Genomic DNA, 19,115 nt, shown 5'->3' with positions numbered 1-19,115 from the left:
TTATCTACGTTACTTACTTATTAACTATATTAGTTAAAATTATAATAATTATTATAAGGTTATTAGTCTAAATTTATATTATTAATTAATTATTATCTTATAAGTTAGTATATTTATAGACTATATATAAGTGCTCCTATATTAATTAAAGTAGGGCCTTCCTGGCTTCTAGCTAATGAGAATTCAGTGCCTTGATAGGTATAACAATTTGCTTTGTTTAGTCGTCGTTTTCTTCATTTCTTGCACCTCGGCGTACGGCGCGGCACCATACTCGATGATCGCCGTACCACCAGATTATGTATGCCCTTGAAACAACAGAAAGCCTCCGCACAACCCGTTCCGAATCGTGGCACAAAAATAGCACATTCTTACGTCTTATCATATTGCCTGATTTTCCAAGTTGAATTTACCAGTCTGGACTAATTTGCGTTAACACGTACTACATTAGTGGCAGTGTAACGGCCTACCTCATTTACGACGTCATATTCCTTCATCCATTTTTGAAACGGCGGACTGTTTTGCTCTGCGTGCATGTCCATCACCACATTTGCAGTGTCCTGACTGGCCTGTTTAGTCAGTTGCTTAATCTTCTGGTCACGGAGCTCTTGTTGGGGACCATCGGGAAGGCTGCGCAGCACGGCATTGTTCAACGACCGTTGCGCGAATAGCTCGGCGCGAGGCTTGCGCAGCTTCACCCAAGCATCGATTGCTCGTGATATACCACAGGCTTCAGTGTTTCGAAGCATACGAGCGAGACTGACGCCGTCTTCGATACCCTGGCTCAGGCCCTGCGCCGCATGTGGAATCATGGCGTGCGCCGCGTCCCCCAGTAAGACGATGCGCCCGTTCCTGCTGCGCCAGGTCTCCAGCTTCGCGCCTGTCGCAATCTGCCACCGTTCGGCAGTTTGAATATTGTCTAGCAGCAGTCGCGTGGACGAGTTGAAATCGGAAAATAGGCGGCGCAGTTCTCCCACGTCCGCGGGCGTGTTCCAGTTGCTGTCGACAGCGGACGGCTCGCCGTGGTCCACGTCGACAAACTGTACGCCAAAGATGTCGTCGTTTAGCCACCGGCTCAGTGTAAATCTGCCAGGGCCCATTGTTCCGTGAGTTATTCCAGGAGCGAAGCGATCAGCAAGCTGTTTGTTTCCCCGGATGACGGAACCCGGCAGCGACGAGAGGAAGATGGCTTCTCTGGTGGTGATGGGGTCAACATCAACGCCTGGAAATATCTGCTTTCGTATTGCCGATTTGATTCCTGTTCAATTTTAGTTACAATAATGCAACGAATTTAAGCCTAGCTCACCATCTGCGCCTATAATTAAATCAGCTGAGATGCTGTCACCGTCGCTAGTTGTGATCACAGGCTGAACCGGATGATCAGTGATTGACACGATATTTCTGCCAAAAAGAACTTCAACGCCGCACTCTATCGCAAGACTATGCATGACCCTCTGCACAGACGGGCGATCGGTGTCAAACCTCTTCTCCACGGCTTGTGTGATCGCCAAGGGCTCGCTGTCTTTGTATGACCACCACCACAGCTGTTTGTTCGCGACGCTAACACGACTGAGTGCTTCATGCGCTCCCTTGATGCTTCCCAGGGCTTTAACAGCTGCTGGCTGTATTACAAGTGCGTTCCCGCGACGTTGGAGAGACCTCTGCCTCTCAATGACGGTGACAATATGCCCTTCTTGCCGAAGCGCTGTTGCGGCACAGAGGCCCGCAGGGCCAGCGCCCACGACTGCTATCCGGAGAGACGGCCTCGGAATCGACGACATGTAGCAAATTGTCAATGAGAGAATAAGCAGCAGTTGAATCAAAGGAAAGAGTTGAAAAATTGAAAAGTGTGGCTGTTTCCGGGTCGTACGGAACTTATCGGGCCGTAAACGCCGCCCAGTTCCGCTGGACGAACTCTCAGACGGAGGTAGCCCGGACATACCGAATTTACAGCTAGCAAACTATACCCAGGCCTAACACCTCATACCTCCATGACAGACCTATGGTAGAGAATTCTAAAGCCTACCTTTGGTTCAATCCCGAATTAACCTGGGTTTCTCGGCTCAGGGTATTATTAGCGGTGGCGGATGTGGCTTGTGCACCCTGTTCTCTGCCACTCTAATTAGGTCGAAAGACCCCTTCACCCGTAGGAGAGGACAGTAAAAGGACTGGCAGTAGAAAGTCAATGAATCCCAAATGTCTCATTATTCAGAAAGTCGGTAATGCCGGCAGAGAATGATTGCATCTCAGATGGACGGAGGATCGAAGTTCGTGGGGCCCGTGGAGGCAGAGAACATGGACGTTTGCCATGACCAGGTTCTGGTCCCAATTCGGGTACACATGTAAATCTTCCTCTGGAGCGTCTTTGACAAAAGTCCTCTGGCGCGTCTTTGACAAAAGTCCTCTGGCGCGTCTTTGACAAGAGTCCTCTGAGCCAAACCACAGAAGCCTGGGAGGGCATCCTCACCCGACCACAAAGTCGAAATATAAGCACAGCAGAAGCATCACCGGCTTAGACGGACGGAATCAAATTATAATCTGACAATGAATTGGTACAAGGTATGGGTTTTATATGCTGACAACCCCGGCCATACTCTCCTTTTGTTATAATTTACAGGTGCTTCATCAGTTCGGCCTCACGCTCGGAACGGCGCGCCGCGGAGCGCTTCTTGAAGCGCGTCTCTGCCCTTCTGCGCTCACCACCGTCAATCTTTCTTCCCTGCTTCTGCTCCCACATGCCTTCTGTAATCTTGACCACGGCACCGCCCTTGTCCGGCAGCTCGGTGGCGTAGCTGCCGGCTATCGTCTTCAGGCCGCGGACCGAGTAGCCCTTTGGCCGAGGATACGTCTCCTCCGTAGTTTGCGGGTTGATTCCTTCGCCGTGGGGTACGTTGACCACCCATCGCGCATCCGTGGCGGCGCCCGCCGGCGGCATCGCGACGCGCAGGTGCGCCTCGCCGTCCTGCACAAACTTGAAGTCGCCGCCGGGGCCGACAACGCCCTTGCGGTAGCGCTGCATCCACTGCAGGAGGTATCGTCGTGTGCGCGGGGGCTCGACGCCGAGCTCTTTAAGCTGCACAGAGGTCATGGTGAAGAGCGCCTCCCATGAGGGAAACTTGCTCGCGTGCCTGCTCAGGCCGCGGCCAATGAGCTTCAGAAACGTCTCGACATCGGGGACAAATGGTCGGGGTTCGGGAATCGTGGGACGAGGCCGTGTCCTGTGTAGACATCGTATTTGGCTGCTGAATGCGCTGGTCGTCGGCGCTGAGACGAGTGGTCGTAGCGACGACCACAGGTTTTGGACTCTCATTGTCGAGATGTCTGTCGAGGTAAGGGGTCAGAGATTGGAACGTCGCAGAGGCAATTGGTAGGCAACCTGTGAGCAAAAAGGCCGGAGTCTCGCAATTATGAAGAAAAGAAAGACAAGTTAACTCTGGAGCCCAATCCAGCAGGAGAATGCGACGCAATTCACCATTCACTCGGACGGATGGAAAGGGTGTCTTGCCTGTAAATGAAGCTCGAAATTTGTCGCCGATTGGCTGCGTTATGTAAGCGAGGCTGTCGTGTTCGAAGTGGGCCGCCGCAAGGCTGCGTGCGAATCATTCACAGTGAGGTGACGAACTTCAAACGTTGCGAACGTACCAATTGGCCTTGTAGACTGCAATTTCAACTTTGGAAATCTGGCATCTGAGAAAAAAAAAGCATATTGGACCCCCTACAACGAAGGAACTTAGAATTGTTGTGTGCCTGATTTGTGCTGCCTTGATTTAGTTCGCAACTTTGACACTTCTTACGTGACAAGGCAAACGCTGTGGATCCACCAGGCAGAAGTGCCTGGGATTGAATTGGGATTGAATATGCTTGACTACAACCATCTTTTTCGCGCCATCCGTGCCTCACTTCTTAATCACTTGTCCCTGCCGATTTTTATCAGTCCGCAGCGACAAAAAATCCTCCTTCATGACTGCGTGATGCCACTTCGAGCTTCAAGCTCGCGCAAATCACCCTCATAAACCCCCATTATGCCGCGAAGGAAGCGCACTTCACGAATGCCGGTACGGACGGTATACAGCCGGTTCGATTTCAACGGTATGCCATCATAATAGACATACACGAACAAAAAGACACGAAATTAATGCCAAAGTGTTCCTGCAGATGCCCTATCCTCCGACATCGTCGATGCGCTCCAGGCGCTCCCGTCCGGCTCTGAGCACCATATCATGCCCAATGGTGTAAGCCGTGAAAACGCTGCAAAACGTCGCAAGACCACAGAGGCTCCTCCGAATGGTTCTATCTGTGTTGAACAGAGTACGATATCCTTTACTCGTACGATTGAGCGCCGCGAAACGAACGACCACCTGTCCGTCAAACCCGACGTCGGACCCCACGTCACCTTTCGATACGGCGACAATTTGCTTGGTCTCAGAGCCCGTGACAAGGCTATTGGTCTTCCTGCCTTTACCGTCACAATACAAAGTGATGATGTCGAGCCTGGAATGGACACTATGTTCAAATTCATGTCGCAGCCAGTGCGACGGAGCGCGCACGGATTGCTATGGACCAAGGTCGACGCACGGCTCGAAATTGCGCAAGGCATGCTCACTTGTGCGTTTACGTTTGCCATAATGTGGAATGAAACTCCGTCGCCATATTACACGATGCGAACCACTGTCGAGCGGAAAGAGAGCCAAGCCATCATCGATACATATTTCCCCCATGCAGCGACCAACTCTTCTGCCTGGTCGCCAATGGACTTTTACGAAGCAGCCTACGTTCCCCCCAAAGACGATGCAGACTCCGCATCTATTGAAATCCCATCATTAGATGCTACCCTTTTTCCATATCAGAAACGGACCGTGAAGTGGCTTTTACATCGCGAGGGCACCCAATGTACAGCTGCCGGCATGGAACCCATTGCAGACTCTGTTCCACATTCTGTTTGTGATACTTTTCGCCAAGTCAAGGATGCAGAAGGGAATGATTTTTACCTAAGTGATGTGTTGCACGTCGTTACGCGCAACAAGACTCCCTATCACCTTGCTGACAGAGAAATGAAAGGAGGTATTCTGGCCGAAGAGATGGGCCTTGGCAAAACTCTCGAGATTATTGGACTGATCTTATTGAACCAGCGACCAGAGCTTCTCCATGAGATACCAGACTCCCAGGAGGATTCCGATGGACTTTTGCACACAAAAGCTACTCTCATTGTCACGCCAGAACCTCTCCGACAACAGTGGATGACCGAGATCGCAACCCATGCACCGTCTCTCCGGGTCATTCACTATCAAGGCTGCAAGAAGCTCGAGGAAGACGAAGAAGGCACAGCAGTGGCCAAGCTCGCGTCGTCTGATGTCGTCATAACAACATATTCTGTTCTATCCCAAGAACTCCACTTCGCTACTGACCCGCCTGAACGCTCACGTCGCTTTGAACGAGCTTATAAACGCCCCAAGTCGCCTCTCGTACAAATATCCTGGTGGAGAGTATGTCTTGACGAAGCTCAGATGATTGAGAATGGTGTAAGCCAGGCTGCTTCAGTTGCTCGCCTTATCCCGCGAACCAACGCATGGGGCATCACAGGAACCCCAGTCAAGGACGATGTGAAGGATTTATTTGGCTTACTGTTGTTTCTCCGCTATCAGCCATATTGCTATGCAAATCAAGTATGGAATGCGCTCATCACCTTCCATAAGCCGCTATTCCAAAAATTATTCCAGTCACTTGCGCTACGGCATACAAAGGCGCTGGTGAGAGACGAGATTCTTCTGCCGCCTCAAAAGCGCTATGTTATTAGCATGCCTTTTAGTGCGGTCGAGGAGCAACATTATCAAAGCTTGTTCATTGACATGGCAAAGGACTGTCAATTGACACTGACTGGGACTCCGACGACTGACGACTGGGAATTTGAAGATCACGAGACGCAGATGCGTACATGGCTGACCAGATTGCGCCAAACAGCACTGCATCCAGAAGTAGGAGTGTATAGCCGACGTCTGCTTGGACACAATAAAGAACGGCCGATGCGTACCATTGAGGAAGTACTCAATGCCATGTTGGAGCAGAGCGAAGCGGCTATTCGCAATGAAGAGAGGGCTTATTTGTCAGCCAGGCTGACGCGCGGTCAGCTTTTCGAAAACAGCCCACGAGTCAAGGAGGCTCTCGCCATATGGGAAGAAGTTCGCGAGGAGACAGCGAAGCTTCTTGAGGATGCAAGATCGAAACTCGCCACCGGCATTCAAGAGCTGAAGCGATCGCAAGACTCACAACCCGAGCCTGTTGCCACCAGAATACACGGCTCTGATTCTGAATCTGAGAGCGACATGGATACAATCGACTCGAGAGGCAAGCTCTCGGAGCTACATCGGCGCTTACGTTCTGCACTGGAGATACACCACAAGGCAGTATTCTTTTGCGCCAATGCCAACTTTCAGATGCGCGACAACCCGGAAATGACGGAGCCAGACTCTGAAGAATTTCATCGCCTCAAGAAACTCGAGGACGAAGGGTACGAGAATGCAAAGGTCCTGCGACGAGAAATTCTGCAAGAAAGCTACCGAAAGGCAAACCGTCATATGGTCAGGATCAGGAGAAAAGCCAACAACCAAACATTTGTGGAAGTCCCCGAACTTGTCGTCAAAACAGAAAAGGGTATCGAAAGTGGCAGAGTCGTTGACCGATTGGAAGTGCTCTTTGAAGAGCTCAACGAGCAGGCCAACGTCATGGACGAATGGCGGGAGCAGGTGGTACAGCTACTTCTACAACCACTTCTGGATGAAGAGGATGATGTTGAGTTTACCGGTGAAGAGCTTGTGGATTCTGCCAAATTTCAAGACGATTTAATGGTCTATGTGCAGGCGCTACGAAGCGTTATTGCAGACCGCCAAGATGCCTTATCTGGACAGACGAATGAGCTGGTCAAGCACGAGACTGAGACGAGTATCAAACTAGCAGAAAACGGCGGCGGTCCCGCCCCGGAGAAGATGCTAGCGCTACTCAAAGTCAGGAAACAGATGAAACCGCACCGCTCGCAGACATCAATGCGTGGCGCAATCGGTGAGCTTCGAGGCCTACAGACTCGACTAAATCGAGACGCACCCAGCAGCAACCGCGAAGCCATGGAGCTCCAGATTGTCTCTGAACACTTAAAGCGCACGCAGGAGCTTCTGAGCCAGCAGAACAAGGCAGCGACGGCGCTCGAATCCGAGATTGAGAGCTTCAAGGATGCCATGAATGCTCGTCTCGAGTACTACCGCCAGCTGCAGGCGGTATCCGACGCTGTGCTCCCCTATCAAGGCGACAAGACGGTACAGGTCGAAGAGCGGCTGAACAAGCTGGAACAGGACGCACACAAGAAGTTACTCTCGAGCGAGGCCAAGAACCGATACCTGAGGAATCTCAAGGAGAGCGGCGAAGGCGGGCCCGGCGGCAGGTCCAACGAGCCGCGCATGTGCATCATCTGCCAGGCGCCGTTTGTGACGGGCGTGCTGACCGTCTGCGGCCACCAGTTTTGCAAGGAGTGCATGATGATATGGTACAAGTCGCATCGCAACTGCCCCGTGTGCAAGAAGCAGCTCAAGGTTGAGCAGCTGCACGACATTGCCATCAAGCCGCAGCAGCTACAGATTGTGAGCGAAGGCGGCAGCAACGGCGCCGGCCAGCCGCGACGGCAGCATACCAGCGGCGGCCTGCGCAACGGCGTCATCTACAGCGAGTTCAACGCGGACAAGCTGGCCGAGATCAAGAACATTGACCTCGACGGACCCTCGTTTACCACAAAGGTGGACACGCTCGTGCGACACCTGCTGTGGCTGCGCGAGGTGGACCCGGGCGCCAAGTCCATCATCTTCTCGCAGTACCGCGATTTTCTAACAGTGCTGCATAATGCGCTGCGCCGTTTTCGCATCGGATACGCCTCCATTGACGAGGGCGACGGCATCGCGCGCTTCAAGAGCGACCCGGCCGCCGAGTGCTTCTTGCTGCACGCGCGCGCCCACGCCTCGGGCCTCAACCTCGTCAACGCCAGCCACGTCTTCCTGTGCGAGCCGCTGCTGCACACGGCGCTCGAGCTGCAAGCCATTGCGCGTGTGGACCGCATTGGCCAGCAGCACGAGACCACTGTTTGGCTGTACCTCGTCTCGGGCACCGTCGAGGAATCCATATACAACCTGTCGGTGCGGCGGCGCTTGGAGCACATGGGTCGTACGGCGACTGCTGCGAACGGTAGCAGGAATAACAACAAAAACGGCAGCAGTAGCAGAAGCAAGTCCACACCGGAACCGCTCGACGCGAGCATCGAAGAGGCCAACACGCTGGAGATGGAGCACGCGGCACTGTCCAAGCTGATGAGCAAGGACAGGACCGCGGGCGAAATGATTGACAAGGGCGATTTGTGGGAGTGCCTGTTTGGCAATGTACAAGGGGACGACGCTGCCGAGACCACCGCCGGCGGCGGCGGTGGCGGGAGGAGTGGCGACGAGCGGTTCAAGAATAGGGCCGTCATGTCGTACCTGGCTGCGGAAGCCGCAAGCTCGAGAAACATTGAGTGAAACCATGTACCACCACTGTAAGAATCATGTACAATGTAAAGATATGGGCGAGAGAGTATCTTGAGCAGCCGGAACATGACGAGTTTATGAGTCTACTGGCTTGGGGTAGCTGTAATCAGCAATATATATATTTATTAGCATCACGGTAGTAACTTGGTCTGAGTGAATGGCGTCGAGGTAGTGCTCGCCGTCTTGCGCCAAAGGAACAATTGCACATCCTTTGCGCTGGAATGTCGGTTCAGATTCAGGCTAGAAAGAGATCGAAACCTGCAATCAACAACCACCAGTCCAAATTCAAGACTTGTCGTATCAAACAAGACAAGGCACAGGGCGCAGGTTGAACGTTTACCAGCTCAACGAAACTCGAGTACTCTTGGTAACCTTTTAGATAAAAATTTTGCTCTTGTTATTTCTACATGTCCCTCTTGGCCATTATCATTCCCCGAGCAGAAATGACGTATTGTACGCCAGACTGCTTTTGCCGTCGCAACCCGTACTCAGTCGCCCCCCTGCCTTTTGCCCTTTTTCAAGCCATGCGTTTTCCATCTGCGGCTTTTTTCACCGTTCATAGAGAGCGCCGATAAAATTACATCTCTCGCGTGATTTTTTTCCCACACCATCAAGCCCGCGTGAGGCCCTTTTTATTTAGCCTTGGGCGTGCCAGACTTGGAGCGCTTGCCGGCAGGACGGGCAATGTGGTGGTCGGGGATCCAGCTCTCGTCGTACGTCTTGCTGCCGGTCGCAGTCGCCACAGACTCGGAGCCGGAGAGAGCGGTATCGGCGTCGGCCTTTTTGGCTCTTTTGGGCGTGCGGGGCGCCTTTTTGGCGGGAGGGAAGAGGGCCTCGATCCAGGTCTTGTAGACAAAGTACAGGGCGCCGGCAAAGGCGGCGGAGAGGACGAGGTACAGGAAGATGCTACAGCGCGCACACACACACACACACACAACATGTCAGCACACCATATACGCGCGCAAAAGCCCCCGAACAACAACGGGTAAAAGTGAAGGGACAAGGCTCTGACTCACATCTGGGGGTCGAGGAAGCTGGTCGGGGCCTCGACAATGGACGCGGTGCCATTGTACACAGTCACGGGGAAGATGCCGCCCTTTGCGTCGGTGACGACGGCCAGAAGCTGGACGCGGACGTCCTGGGGCTGCAGGTCGAGCGCAAAGGCGTAGGGCAGCTGTGCGGAGGCGCCCGCGGCGACGGGCAGGTTGTACTCGGCGGCCGTCAGGTTGTGCACGATGCGCTGGTAGAGGGGCGCGTCGGCGGGCAGCAGCGGTGTCGACGCGTCCGAGGAGAGCGTGCCCGAGACGAAGGCGATCTGGATCGGCCCGTCCTCGTTGTTGGTCACGTCGACGACGGCGCGCGTCGGCTTGCCGTTGACGAGGCGCAGCCCGATGAGCTGCTCGGCGTCGGGAAACGAGGCCGTGATCTTGGCCTTGAGCTCCGCGGGGGCGGCGGCGGCGGCTTCATCGGACTAGGGGGAAACAAGGCGAGCGCGGGGTCAGCAACATCAATCTTTGGGATAGAGTAGCGAGGATGAAAGTTGGGCGGGGGGAGAAAGGCCAATGGGCTCAGCTTTTCACGGAGCATGTCTATTCTTTCTTCGCTGCGATTGGAAGAAGCTTACCTGGGCGGGAGCGCCAAAGACCTGGACGGCCAGCAGGGCGAGGAGGGACGACTTGAAGAGCATGACGGGCAGGCAGAAGACGATTGGAGGTAAAGGAAAAAAAAAAATAAGGAAGAAGAGAAGAAAACGATGCGCTTGCAGTGTTTCGACCCCAGCAAAAAAGGAAAGGAAAGGAAAGAAGATGGAAACAGTTGTAAAAGTGTGGGAGGAGGAAGAGCAAAGGCATATGTGGTGGAATTGAGCATCCCCGTGTCCCCAATTGGAGAGAGACCCTGGGGCGGGCCGTTACAGGGGCCGCTCGCTACCTTGTGCGGGCGAGTCGGTGGTATTGTCTGCGACTCAACAGGCCTAAAAATCGCATAAATTTATTATTATTCCGAATGATCTTTTAGCTCGCTACGAATACAGGCTTGCTCAAACTCGTACAAAGCTGCAAGCCAAGTCAGCGACGACCTGTTGTTTCGTGGAAAGGTGGCTTCTCGTCGCGTTGCCTCGTCAAACGGGGCTATACCTTAGTACAAGTCTACGTGTTCCTAGCATACAATGAATGCTAGGTATTTACACAGCACTTCTCAGTAGCAGCAGACACTCGGGCGCGGATGTACCCGAGTCGACTCCACAGCTCAGCGCTCGTCCGGGCATATGCTGCCAGAGCTGCTAATCCAGTCATCATCTGCGGCATAATACCAATCATCTTTGTAGAGTTGTGTGTTTAACAATACTTGATTGCTGGATTGCTTTCTATCTAATTAACCAACTTTTCAGAGAAGCGCTTTTCCGGATTTTTGACTCGCTTTCCCTTTCAAAAACTTTCCCTTTAAAACTTTCCCTTTCAAAACACAACACCTAAACAGAGAATCAGTCGCGATACCAACACAAACCAAAGCATAAGAACAACGTCCTAGTTGACTCCCATATCCATGCTGTCCCACCCATCAAACATGTCTAGGCTCGTGTCCAGGCCGCCAAACAAATCCCCATCGCTGCCGCCCCCAGATAAGCCCATATCCGCACCCAGGCCCAGATCCAGGCCTGTCGTGTCCAGCCCCGTCGTGTCCAACCCGTCCACGCTCATCGGGTCCGCGCCCACCGCTGCTGCTGCTGCCGCCGCCGCCGCCATGGCATCGCCACCCAGGTCCAGCGGCATGTCCGTCGTCTGCAGCATGGCCTGCGGCTGCGGCACGACCAGCAGCATCTCGACGCGGCGGTGCAGCCGCACCGTCGCCTCCGCCAGGAACTGGTCGTGCTTCTGCAGGCGCTTGCAGCCCTCTGCCGCCGTCTTGAGCGCCTCTCGCAGGCCCTGCGGCCTTTGCGGCGGCGGCGTCGCCTGCATGGTGCCCGCTGTGTCGAGCAGGTTCGGCCCCGGCGGCGCCTCGTTGGTCGGGTCTGTCGCCGCGATGAGCGCCGCGGCCACGTCGTAGACGATCGACGCGTTGCCCAGCTCGCTCTGCTGCCGAACCTCCTCCATTATGAGCCGCAGGAGCCGGCTCGGGCCAATGATGCGCAGCCCGGTGATGAGCTGGCGATGCGTGTACGACGTCGGCATCACGTTTACGCCGGGCTGCAGGCTCCACTGCACGAGCCCTTGTATGGTGTGCCGGATGGCCCCAGACAGCCCGCTGTTCGAGTTGTTGGCCCACGATACCATCTCGTGGTGCTCGGGACCGCCGGTTCGTCGCGAGAGCGGCAGGTTCTCCTTGAGCGACCTCAGCAGCGGTTCAATGTCCTGGTTACGGGGGTCTTGACGCTGGTAGGTTCGCAGTGCGTGCTCGAGTGGCTGTGCGATGAGGTTCTTCACCGCCGACAGCACAGTGCTTGCTTCGCCTGAGATGGAGCTAGGCGTGAGCAGTAGCTGCAAAGCCTTGACAATGGACTTTTGCTCCTTTTCATCTATCCATATGTAGTCGGACAAGAATCTAATGGCCGGCACTAGCGACGGCAACAGAAATGTGTCGACCAAGTCTGCATCACATTAGTCTTGTACATTGGGTTAAATTTCTCCGGCATTCCAACTTACATTCAACACCGCCTTTGAGGCTCTCGTCGTTAATGTAGCCATACGTGTAAGCAGTGATGATGCTCTGAAAAATCGGCGCCACGAGCAGATAAAACTCGTGCGGCGGGCACGAGGACATGAGGTCGTCTCCCAGGCCACCAGTTTCGTTATCAAAGAGGCCGGTGATCCAACCAGCCACATGTTCCGCCTCTTGCTCGTTCAGGTCCTCCAGTGGCCGCAGCATGTGCGACTTGGCGATAATCTTGGCCACGTGCGAGTCGGCCGACTGGATGCCAATGTCCAGGGGGGAAAGGTTATAGCGGTAGGTAAAGGCGAATACTAAAAGAAGAATCGCACCGTATTCTTCATATACGGGTTGGTACTCGCCCTGGTCTTCCTCGTAATTCCAATTGTCAAGAAGCGTGCACACAGGCTCTAGCACCGATGTGACTTTGTCGAAAAGAAGAATGATGTCTAATGATTGAGGCTTTTGGGATAATTGCAGGCAAAGAAGCTTCAGTGATGTTGTATCCTTGTTGTTACACAGTTGTCGAATCAACTAAAGACGTTAGATTCTGATGCTGCACCTTAGTTGGAATGCTTACCTCGACAATGGCATGAGCCACAGCTCCAACATTGCCGTCCACCCTATCTAGTTGTGAGATTATATTTTGTATCCTGCCAGAGTCAGACAAGCAATCGCTGACGAGCCTGTCCCTATTAGCCCTTTCCAGCGATGGGTCATACGACATGGATGTTTCTCCGAGTATGCGGTCGACGTGGTCTCTCTCTATCAGCCCATGCAACGCACACGCCGCACAAAACTCCTCTCGCACGCTATCCATGTAGGGATTGTTGTTTCGCGACTCGTCGAACATGAGAGAGGCTGTGGGGAAGATGCCGGTGTCGACGCGACTCAATGCCTCTGTGATGCAGAACTCTGCCGACGCCGCCGAGAACTCTGGATGGCACAGCTGGCAAAGCAGAAGCGGCAGCTTGTTGACCACAAAGGATCGCAAAAGATGAGCGTCTCTGGGGCCCTCGTTTCGAAACACGGCGTTGGCAAGCACGTCGAATGAGGCGACGATAAGATCGACCGCACTCGCTTGTTGGTTTTCTTGGTATTTGTTGCTCAAGAATGCATAGAGCATAGAATCATCCAGCACAGGCCGTGCAACGAGCTTCGAATTTCGTCAGTGGCGGATTATTCAACACGCTTGAAAGAAACTTACTGCCGCATTGAGGTAGACGTAAAGCGCAGCCCGCGAGTTGGAGATGAGGATATCGGGAACAACAAAGTTGTCTGAACCAACGGTCGAGTCAAGCAGCTCTTCCATGGCTGCGTTGGCAGCTTTCTTCTTCTCATCGATAGGGTCCAGCTGTGCAAGCGTCTGCGTGCGGAAGATTTCCAGTCTCTCAATGTAAAGAGGTGGAGGCTGGACAGTTTGTATAAAATTGCCAAGGCTTTCTGATAAATGCTTTCGGATGCCTGCGCTCTGGTTAGCCTTACTATGCAGCCATGACTTGCCAACACGTTCTCTTCACCTTTTGCAAACGGCTTGCTAATGATGCGTAGCAGCTCGTGATTATCCACCAGTCTAAGAAGCAGAGGCACAAGTGCTGCGCGCACCGTCTCCATCTCGTCGCGAGCCTGTCTGTCGTGCTTGTTGGCGAGCATATCCGCCGCCAGTTCCGAGCTGGCATGCACAAACAGGTCCATCCACTTGCAAGTAATGTCCACCAGCTCCAGACCCGTCTTGGCGTCTGTAAACGCCGTGCCCTCAAACATGGTCTTTATAACGTGGTAAAACAGGACCTCTTCCGCCCAAGCCGACTCCTGCCAGCGCACCATTTTGTCCTGCCTCATCACCCCACCGCCGCCAGCACCCTTCTCCTCTTCCTCCTCCTTCTTCATCGTCTCGCCGTCTCCCCCGTTCTCGGGCAGCGACGACGGCAGCGGCAGCGGTGGCCTGTCATGGGCGTGCAGCGCCGAGTACTTGTATAGCACGCGCAAGATGGACGGCGCGTCGACGTAGCGGAGCTGGGCGAGAATTCGCACATACGGTGGGATGCGCGGATCGAGGCTGACGCGGTTCGAAGGCTGCGGACGGAGGAAGAGGTCGGCGATGAGCACGGGCGGCAGCGGGTGCCGCGCGTGGACGAGCTGCACAAAGTCCTGGAAGCGGTTGCTGTCTAGCCGCTGCACGATGCACCGCGCGACAAAGTCAGACCAGTACTTGACCGCCTCCTGCAGCGTACCTCGGGCGGCCGACGGCTGACTGTCCATGGCTGCGCTGCGAAGAAAGTCGAAAGGTGTCGGTTGTCGGTCTTCGTTTGCTGCGGGCTATGGGTAGAGCACGAGAATGGCGCTGGCCATGTAGGCGCAATGCCTGCTGGGGCAGCTCGCGCCGAGTACGTTTGATAAGCCTGCTATATATGTCAATATCGTTGGAGGCAAAGTAGTCAAGTTATCGGATATTATGCGCGATTTTAATTTGCTGTGTGACAGATGCAAGATGCAAGGTCACAATTCGAGCTATTGTTGTCGCGATGGTTGCTACAGTGTGGGTCATTGCCATATGCTGTGGGCTAGCAGTAGCCTAGCATCAAGCCATTCCAAGCCATTCCGTCACGATTAATACATTTCAAGACGATGAAACGAATTAGAGTGAAAAAATTTTCCTCTTTCCGAATACTCTTGTAGTTTTGTGGACAAATTTTGAAAACGCAATGCCGTAATGCGACAGTAGCCTAAGTGCCAGCTTCTGCAGCATGGAGCAATGCAGCCAAGTATCGATACTGAAATCAAGCGTCTACATACTCTACTCCGACTGCATGCGTGACGTGCAAGTCATATGATTGCTCTCGCGAAAACTTATTCTAAATACTGCTGTTCCATTTCACACTCTACTAACCAGACATACCCTTTTTACCTTTTTTCTCCCTATGACTTGTACTTTGTAAAAAGTGGCTTGGTTGGAAATTGCCCTGCTGCGACTGCCGTCCTGGCGTCGCGTAGACCAATCACGGACAGTGAATAGCGCCGGCTTCGGAAGCTGGCCCGGCGGCAGGCGGAGATGGCGGCGAGACGACGAAGCGACCGAGTTGCATACACCTTGGCGGGAGCGGACATTTGCGTTGCTGAGATGTGCCTTCCTTGAATTTATCATTCATTAGAAATAAATTCGGGAAAGAGGAGACATCGCGGTTTCTTGCAAGATTGAAGATACCAACTGGGATATCATCACTGCTTGTCACGGAGTGTTTGCCGTCTACATGGTGCAAGTCAACCATTAAGATTGCGTAAAAGTGTTGAAAAGGGCATGTGTCGACAGTACTCTATGAAGGATAGACCCACGGGTTTCTTGTTGGCATTTTACATTAATCGAGTAAACAGTTACACTCTTCAATGCCTTTACCAAACGCCAGTCTTTGCTATTAATCCCATCCCTCTCCAGTTACCCTTGTCAAATACCACAACCTCCAAATCCCAACTACATCATCCCCATCAAGGCTCCGCGTATTTGATCCAAGCCATGTCCATCCTCTCATCCTCCTTTCTCCCCGTGTCCACTTCACCCTGGCACTCAAACCCCAGCCTCTCCAGCACGTCTCTACCCTTCCCGTCTCCCCTGTCAGGCACAATCCTTACACTCACCGCATCCATCCTCCATGCTTCCTCCACCAACAATTTTACCGCCCTCGTCGCGTACCCCATATTCGTGCTGCTCTCTGCGAGCCAGTACCCCGCGTCCACGCCCGGATGGTCCTCTCTGCGCCGTAGCCTGCACGAGCCAATCACCACTTCCTCCTCCTCCTCCTCCTCCCCCTCACCTTGCACCGTAATGGCATACTCCCAGCTCTGTCCTTCATCCCACCGCTGTGCCATTTGTTGGGTAAACGCCATTGCCTCGTCAAGAGTGCACGGTGAGGAACGCCACGGCCAGGCTATCCACGCGGCGAGACGGCTGCGCGAGGCGCTGGTGATGCGGATGAGGGCGGAGGCGTCGGAGAAGCGCCAGCGGCGGAGCGTGATGATGCCGTCGGTAGTGATGAAGCGCGGGGGAGGCCGGAGGAGAGGCGCGGGCGGGCAGATAGCCAGCTGCGGCACGTTCAAAAAGTCTGGCGGCATGGGAAGGGCGTCCTGGTTGGATGAGATGCCCGAGGCAATGTTGGCCATGTTGGCCGTATTCTTGGAGAGGGAGGAGGGAGTGAATAGTGTCGGATGAGTAGCTTGCCTGATGAGAAAAATTGTTCCAATCCGTTATTCTGATATTATGCAAAAGTTGACTACGGATATGAAAGTGCGTCGGGTGAAGAGCGACTGGGAGTGGAGCTGGAATCGGTGAACGACGTCTTAACAAGGTACACTCACTGATGACTGGCTAAATCTACAGTCGACGACAATTTGGGCAAGAACGACAAATCAAAATGATACTGAACCGACACGAGTACAGCCACAGGTAAACTTTCAACTTCTTGTTGTTAGTCGTGATTGGCGGCTCTTCAACGTTCGAAGAGTCTATATCGAGCGAGTTAACACCAGTAATCGCGAATCTTGCAGCGAGAGCCTTCTATCAGTCGTGGATTATGCATTCGTGCTATACGAATAAGAATTGTCTTGAAATAAATCAATCACATGGGCACTGGCTGTCGAATTGGTGACTTCTGTACCAAGATGACGAGCTGTGCGCGTCATTGCACAGCGGAATAACCGCCGCCGCAAATACGACAAGACGACGCTGCATGCCTTTTCACAGAACCATTGCAGGGGTCTTTGAGTCACATGCGCAGCTGGAATATCTGCCACTGCAGCATCGGTGGCTTCCTCTCGCAGAGACTCGGCCATGCACGTCAAGGGTTTGGTCTGAGTCGTCTGGCGTCATTGTGCCGCCAAACCACGGAGACCATGATACCTGGCCCCGACGAGTATCACGGGCCGCTACGACATGATGCAACATGTTGATCAACACTTTTTTGTTGGTAGACCTTGCGCAAGCTGGCCAGGCCCCCCGGCCGTCGTGGTGGGTGGGATTGCGGAGGCGAGTCGTGCCGTGAAGCCATTGACATCATACCGAAGAGCAAACGCAGTTGAGCCAAATCCGGTCGGTGGTGTGTGGTGGTATTGCTTCTGCGGGTGGCGGCAGGCGTGCAGAAAAGTTGCCAAATTACCTGATTGTTTCCCACCTGTATCCTGTACTTTTGCCAACTTGACGCAAGTGCCTCATGTTACCAGTAGAGAGTCACGGCGTGTGATTTAGCAAGCAAGATGGGCCAGATGGGACAGGGACCACCGATTATTCAACGAACGTTCCGAGCAAATGACAAGCGCACGATGTCCCGGCCGAGGCAGTAGTCCCGAGATCGAGGGGGTCCAAAGCCAGCCCCCAAAACCAGGATTCAAGAAGGTTCGGCTATCTGCAGTGCAATTGTTTTGGTTGGACCCCCTTGAAGAGTGTGAAAGTATGGCAGTGGAACTAATACAGGCCCGGTGCAAGCGCAAGCGCATCGAAAACATGTTTGCAGGTCGCGCGATGCCGTCATTGGTCAGGGGTGGCGACAAGCCGATTGCAGCTTTCAAGTTTTAAGACCAACTTTAGTGGAGTTCGGCAGAGACACACACCAGGGTCCAGAAGGATGATTCATCCATCAGTGTTGGCGTGTTGTTGTTTCGAGAGTTGTTGAAGCTAGTTAGGAGGAGCGAGCAGGCAAGGGCAGGGTGTTGGCTGCTGTGATGCAAGTGGTGATAGAATGCAGAGTGCATGATATGTCTCCACGTATGATGTCGACGGTAGGCAGAACGCACAGAGAAGTAGGAAAAACGGACTTCCGTTTAAAATGGTGGGGTGGGCTTCGGCGGCACGGTGACCTCATTGGCCCGGTGCGTGACGAGCCTGACAGCTACGCAGAGATGGGTAGTTGATCATGCATTCCGTTGGCGGCAACGACGGTTGCTTCTCGCTGTGAACCGTCTTTGCCTGGCCAGAATCAATCCAGTCGGTTTTTTTACACTTGCATTTCAGTGGTTCTGCTCCCATGTCGTGCACATGATGCAAAATTGTGGTTCATTTTGCAGGTTTTTCGCCGGTGTATTTATCGTACAAGATCGTTGCTGCAGGGGGTTGGTTCAAGAAATCGCTGTCAGCCAAAGCGCCCAGACATCACTCACGATGATATTATCCAGGGAGAAAGGATCCCTTTAATCTCAGTAATGGAACTACTTAGTATTATATTGCGGCTGTCCCAGTCAGAGAGGCGCCAAGGATGGCAATCGGCAGTGCCAACATGGTAAAGCCGACAATTTCGCATGCAATAAAGAGTATCGGAGATTCTTGTGCGCCATCATGCAGCTTCCACCTAAAAAAACGTTGGTGTCGCATGGGTCGAGGGCCCGAGGCGCCCGTAGGAGGGGGGTGAATGGTTTACTTTACGGCGGCCCCCGCTTGGATCGTACGATTTTTCTGAGTGCCACGAGGTAGCTCCGAAATGGCCATGATGGCTTGTTGGATTTTAGGTTGTGTGGTTGGCAATTCTGGTGCTGTTGGCGGGCATTGAGGGTTTTTTCTGATGAACCCCGCCGACGCAGGCCAAGACGCTAACTTGGGGCCGGAGGGGGCACAAGGAAAGAGCAAGGAGCAAGGAGGCTGGCAGGTGACGTGTTTGAAACAGGACGAGTTGGTTCTGCAACGACGATGAGAATCAATCTATTACGGTTGTTGCAGAATTCATATATTGCAACTTCACAGACAGAGTTAGATTGGTTTTTTTTTATTAAAAGCTTTCCGCCAGCAACCTTGCAACTTGTCGCTGCCCCAGCCCGCTAAACAGCTGCATCCACTGAAACTTCCCCATCAGCCCACTTCAACGGCACAGCCAATGACATCATCTAGGTGGACCTGACCTGACTTGCACACTCAACCTCGAACTCGTCTCCTCGACGCTG

At 53.4% G+C, this 19,115-nt stretch overlaps 6 protein-coding genes across 6 annotated transcripts in view; 1 reads left to right on the top strand and 5 right to left on the bottom strand.

Annotated features, from left to right (window-relative positions):
- Window positions 1-1,778, bottom strand: part of BBA_07175 (FAD dependent oxidoreductase domain containing protein) — a gene marked incomplete at both ends in the record, with an annotated part of 1,967 nt that extends 189 nt beyond the window's left edge. The window contains 3 exons of the mRNA XM_008602272.1: window positions 18-24; window positions 441-1,255; window positions 1,304-1,778. Coding sequence (XP_008600494.1) covers window positions 18-24; window positions 441-1,255; window positions 1,304-1,778 — 1,297 coding nt within the window. The remainder of the gene's footprint in view (window positions 1-17; window positions 25-440; window positions 1,256-1,303) is intronic.
- Window positions 1,779-2,608: 830 nt separating this feature from the next.
- On the bottom strand, window positions 2,609-3,307 carry BBA_07174 (IGR protein domain-containing protein; the record flags this gene model as incomplete). Its single annotated transcript, XM_008602271.1, has 1 exon — window positions 2,609-3,307. The coding sequence occupies one exon, from the start codon at window positions 3,305-3,307 to the stop codon at window positions 2,609-2,611; it is 699 nt and encodes a 232-aa protein (XP_008600493.1).
- A 712-nt stretch (window positions 3,308-4,019) lies between these two features.
- BBA_07173 (SNF2 family domain-containing protein) lies at window positions 4,020-8,543 on the top strand (the record flags this gene model as incomplete). The annotated part of the gene is made up of 2 exons (XM_008602270.1): window positions 4,020-4,086; window positions 4,153-8,543. 2 exons carry the CDS (start codon window positions 4,020-4,022, stop codon window positions 8,541-8,543), a joined length of 4,458 nt encoding a protein of 1,485 aa, XP_008600492.1.
- A 641-nt stretch (window positions 8,544-9,184) lies between these two features.
- On the bottom strand, window positions 9,185-10,239 carry BBA_07172 (signal sequence receptor alpha chain; the record flags this gene model as incomplete). Its single annotated transcript, XM_008602269.1, has 3 exons — window positions 9,185-9,458; window positions 9,569-10,023; window positions 10,177-10,239. The coding sequence occupies 3 exons, from the start codon at window positions 10,237-10,239 to the stop codon at window positions 9,185-9,187; spliced, it is 792 nt and encodes a 263-aa protein (XP_008600491.1).
- Window positions 10,240-11,077: 838 nt separating this feature from the next.
- On the bottom strand, window positions 11,078-14,459 carry BBA_07171 (mediator complex subunit Med5; the record flags this gene model as incomplete). Its single annotated transcript, XM_008602268.1, has 5 exons — window positions 11,078-12,138; window positions 12,194-12,731; window positions 12,778-13,353; window positions 13,405-13,661; window positions 13,718-14,459. 5 exons carry the CDS (start codon window positions 14,457-14,459, stop codon window positions 11,078-11,080), a joined length of 3,174 nt encoding a protein of 1,057 aa, XP_008600490.1.
- Window positions 14,460-15,680: 1,221 nt separating this feature from the next.
- Window positions 15,681-16,352, bottom strand: BBA_07170 (Acyl-CoA N-acyltransferase; the record flags this gene model as incomplete). The annotated part of the gene is made up of 1 exon (XM_008602267.1): window positions 15,681-16,352. One exon carries the CDS (start codon window positions 16,350-16,352, stop codon window positions 15,681-15,683), a length of 672 nt encoding a protein of 223 aa, XP_008600489.1.
- Between the last annotated feature and the right edge of the window lie 2,763 nt (window positions 16,353-19,115).

This window comes from Beauveria bassiana, assembly GCF_000280675.1.
Source record: "Beauveria bassiana ARSEF 2860 unplaced genomic scaffold BBA_S00023, whole genome shotgun sequence".
NCBI lineage: Eukaryota > Fungi > Ascomycota > Sordariomycetes > Hypocreales > Cordycipitaceae > Beauveria > Beauveria bassiana.
The sequence above is the reverse complement of the archived record's forward strand: the minus strand, read 5'-3'. Positions and strand labels throughout refer to the sequence as shown.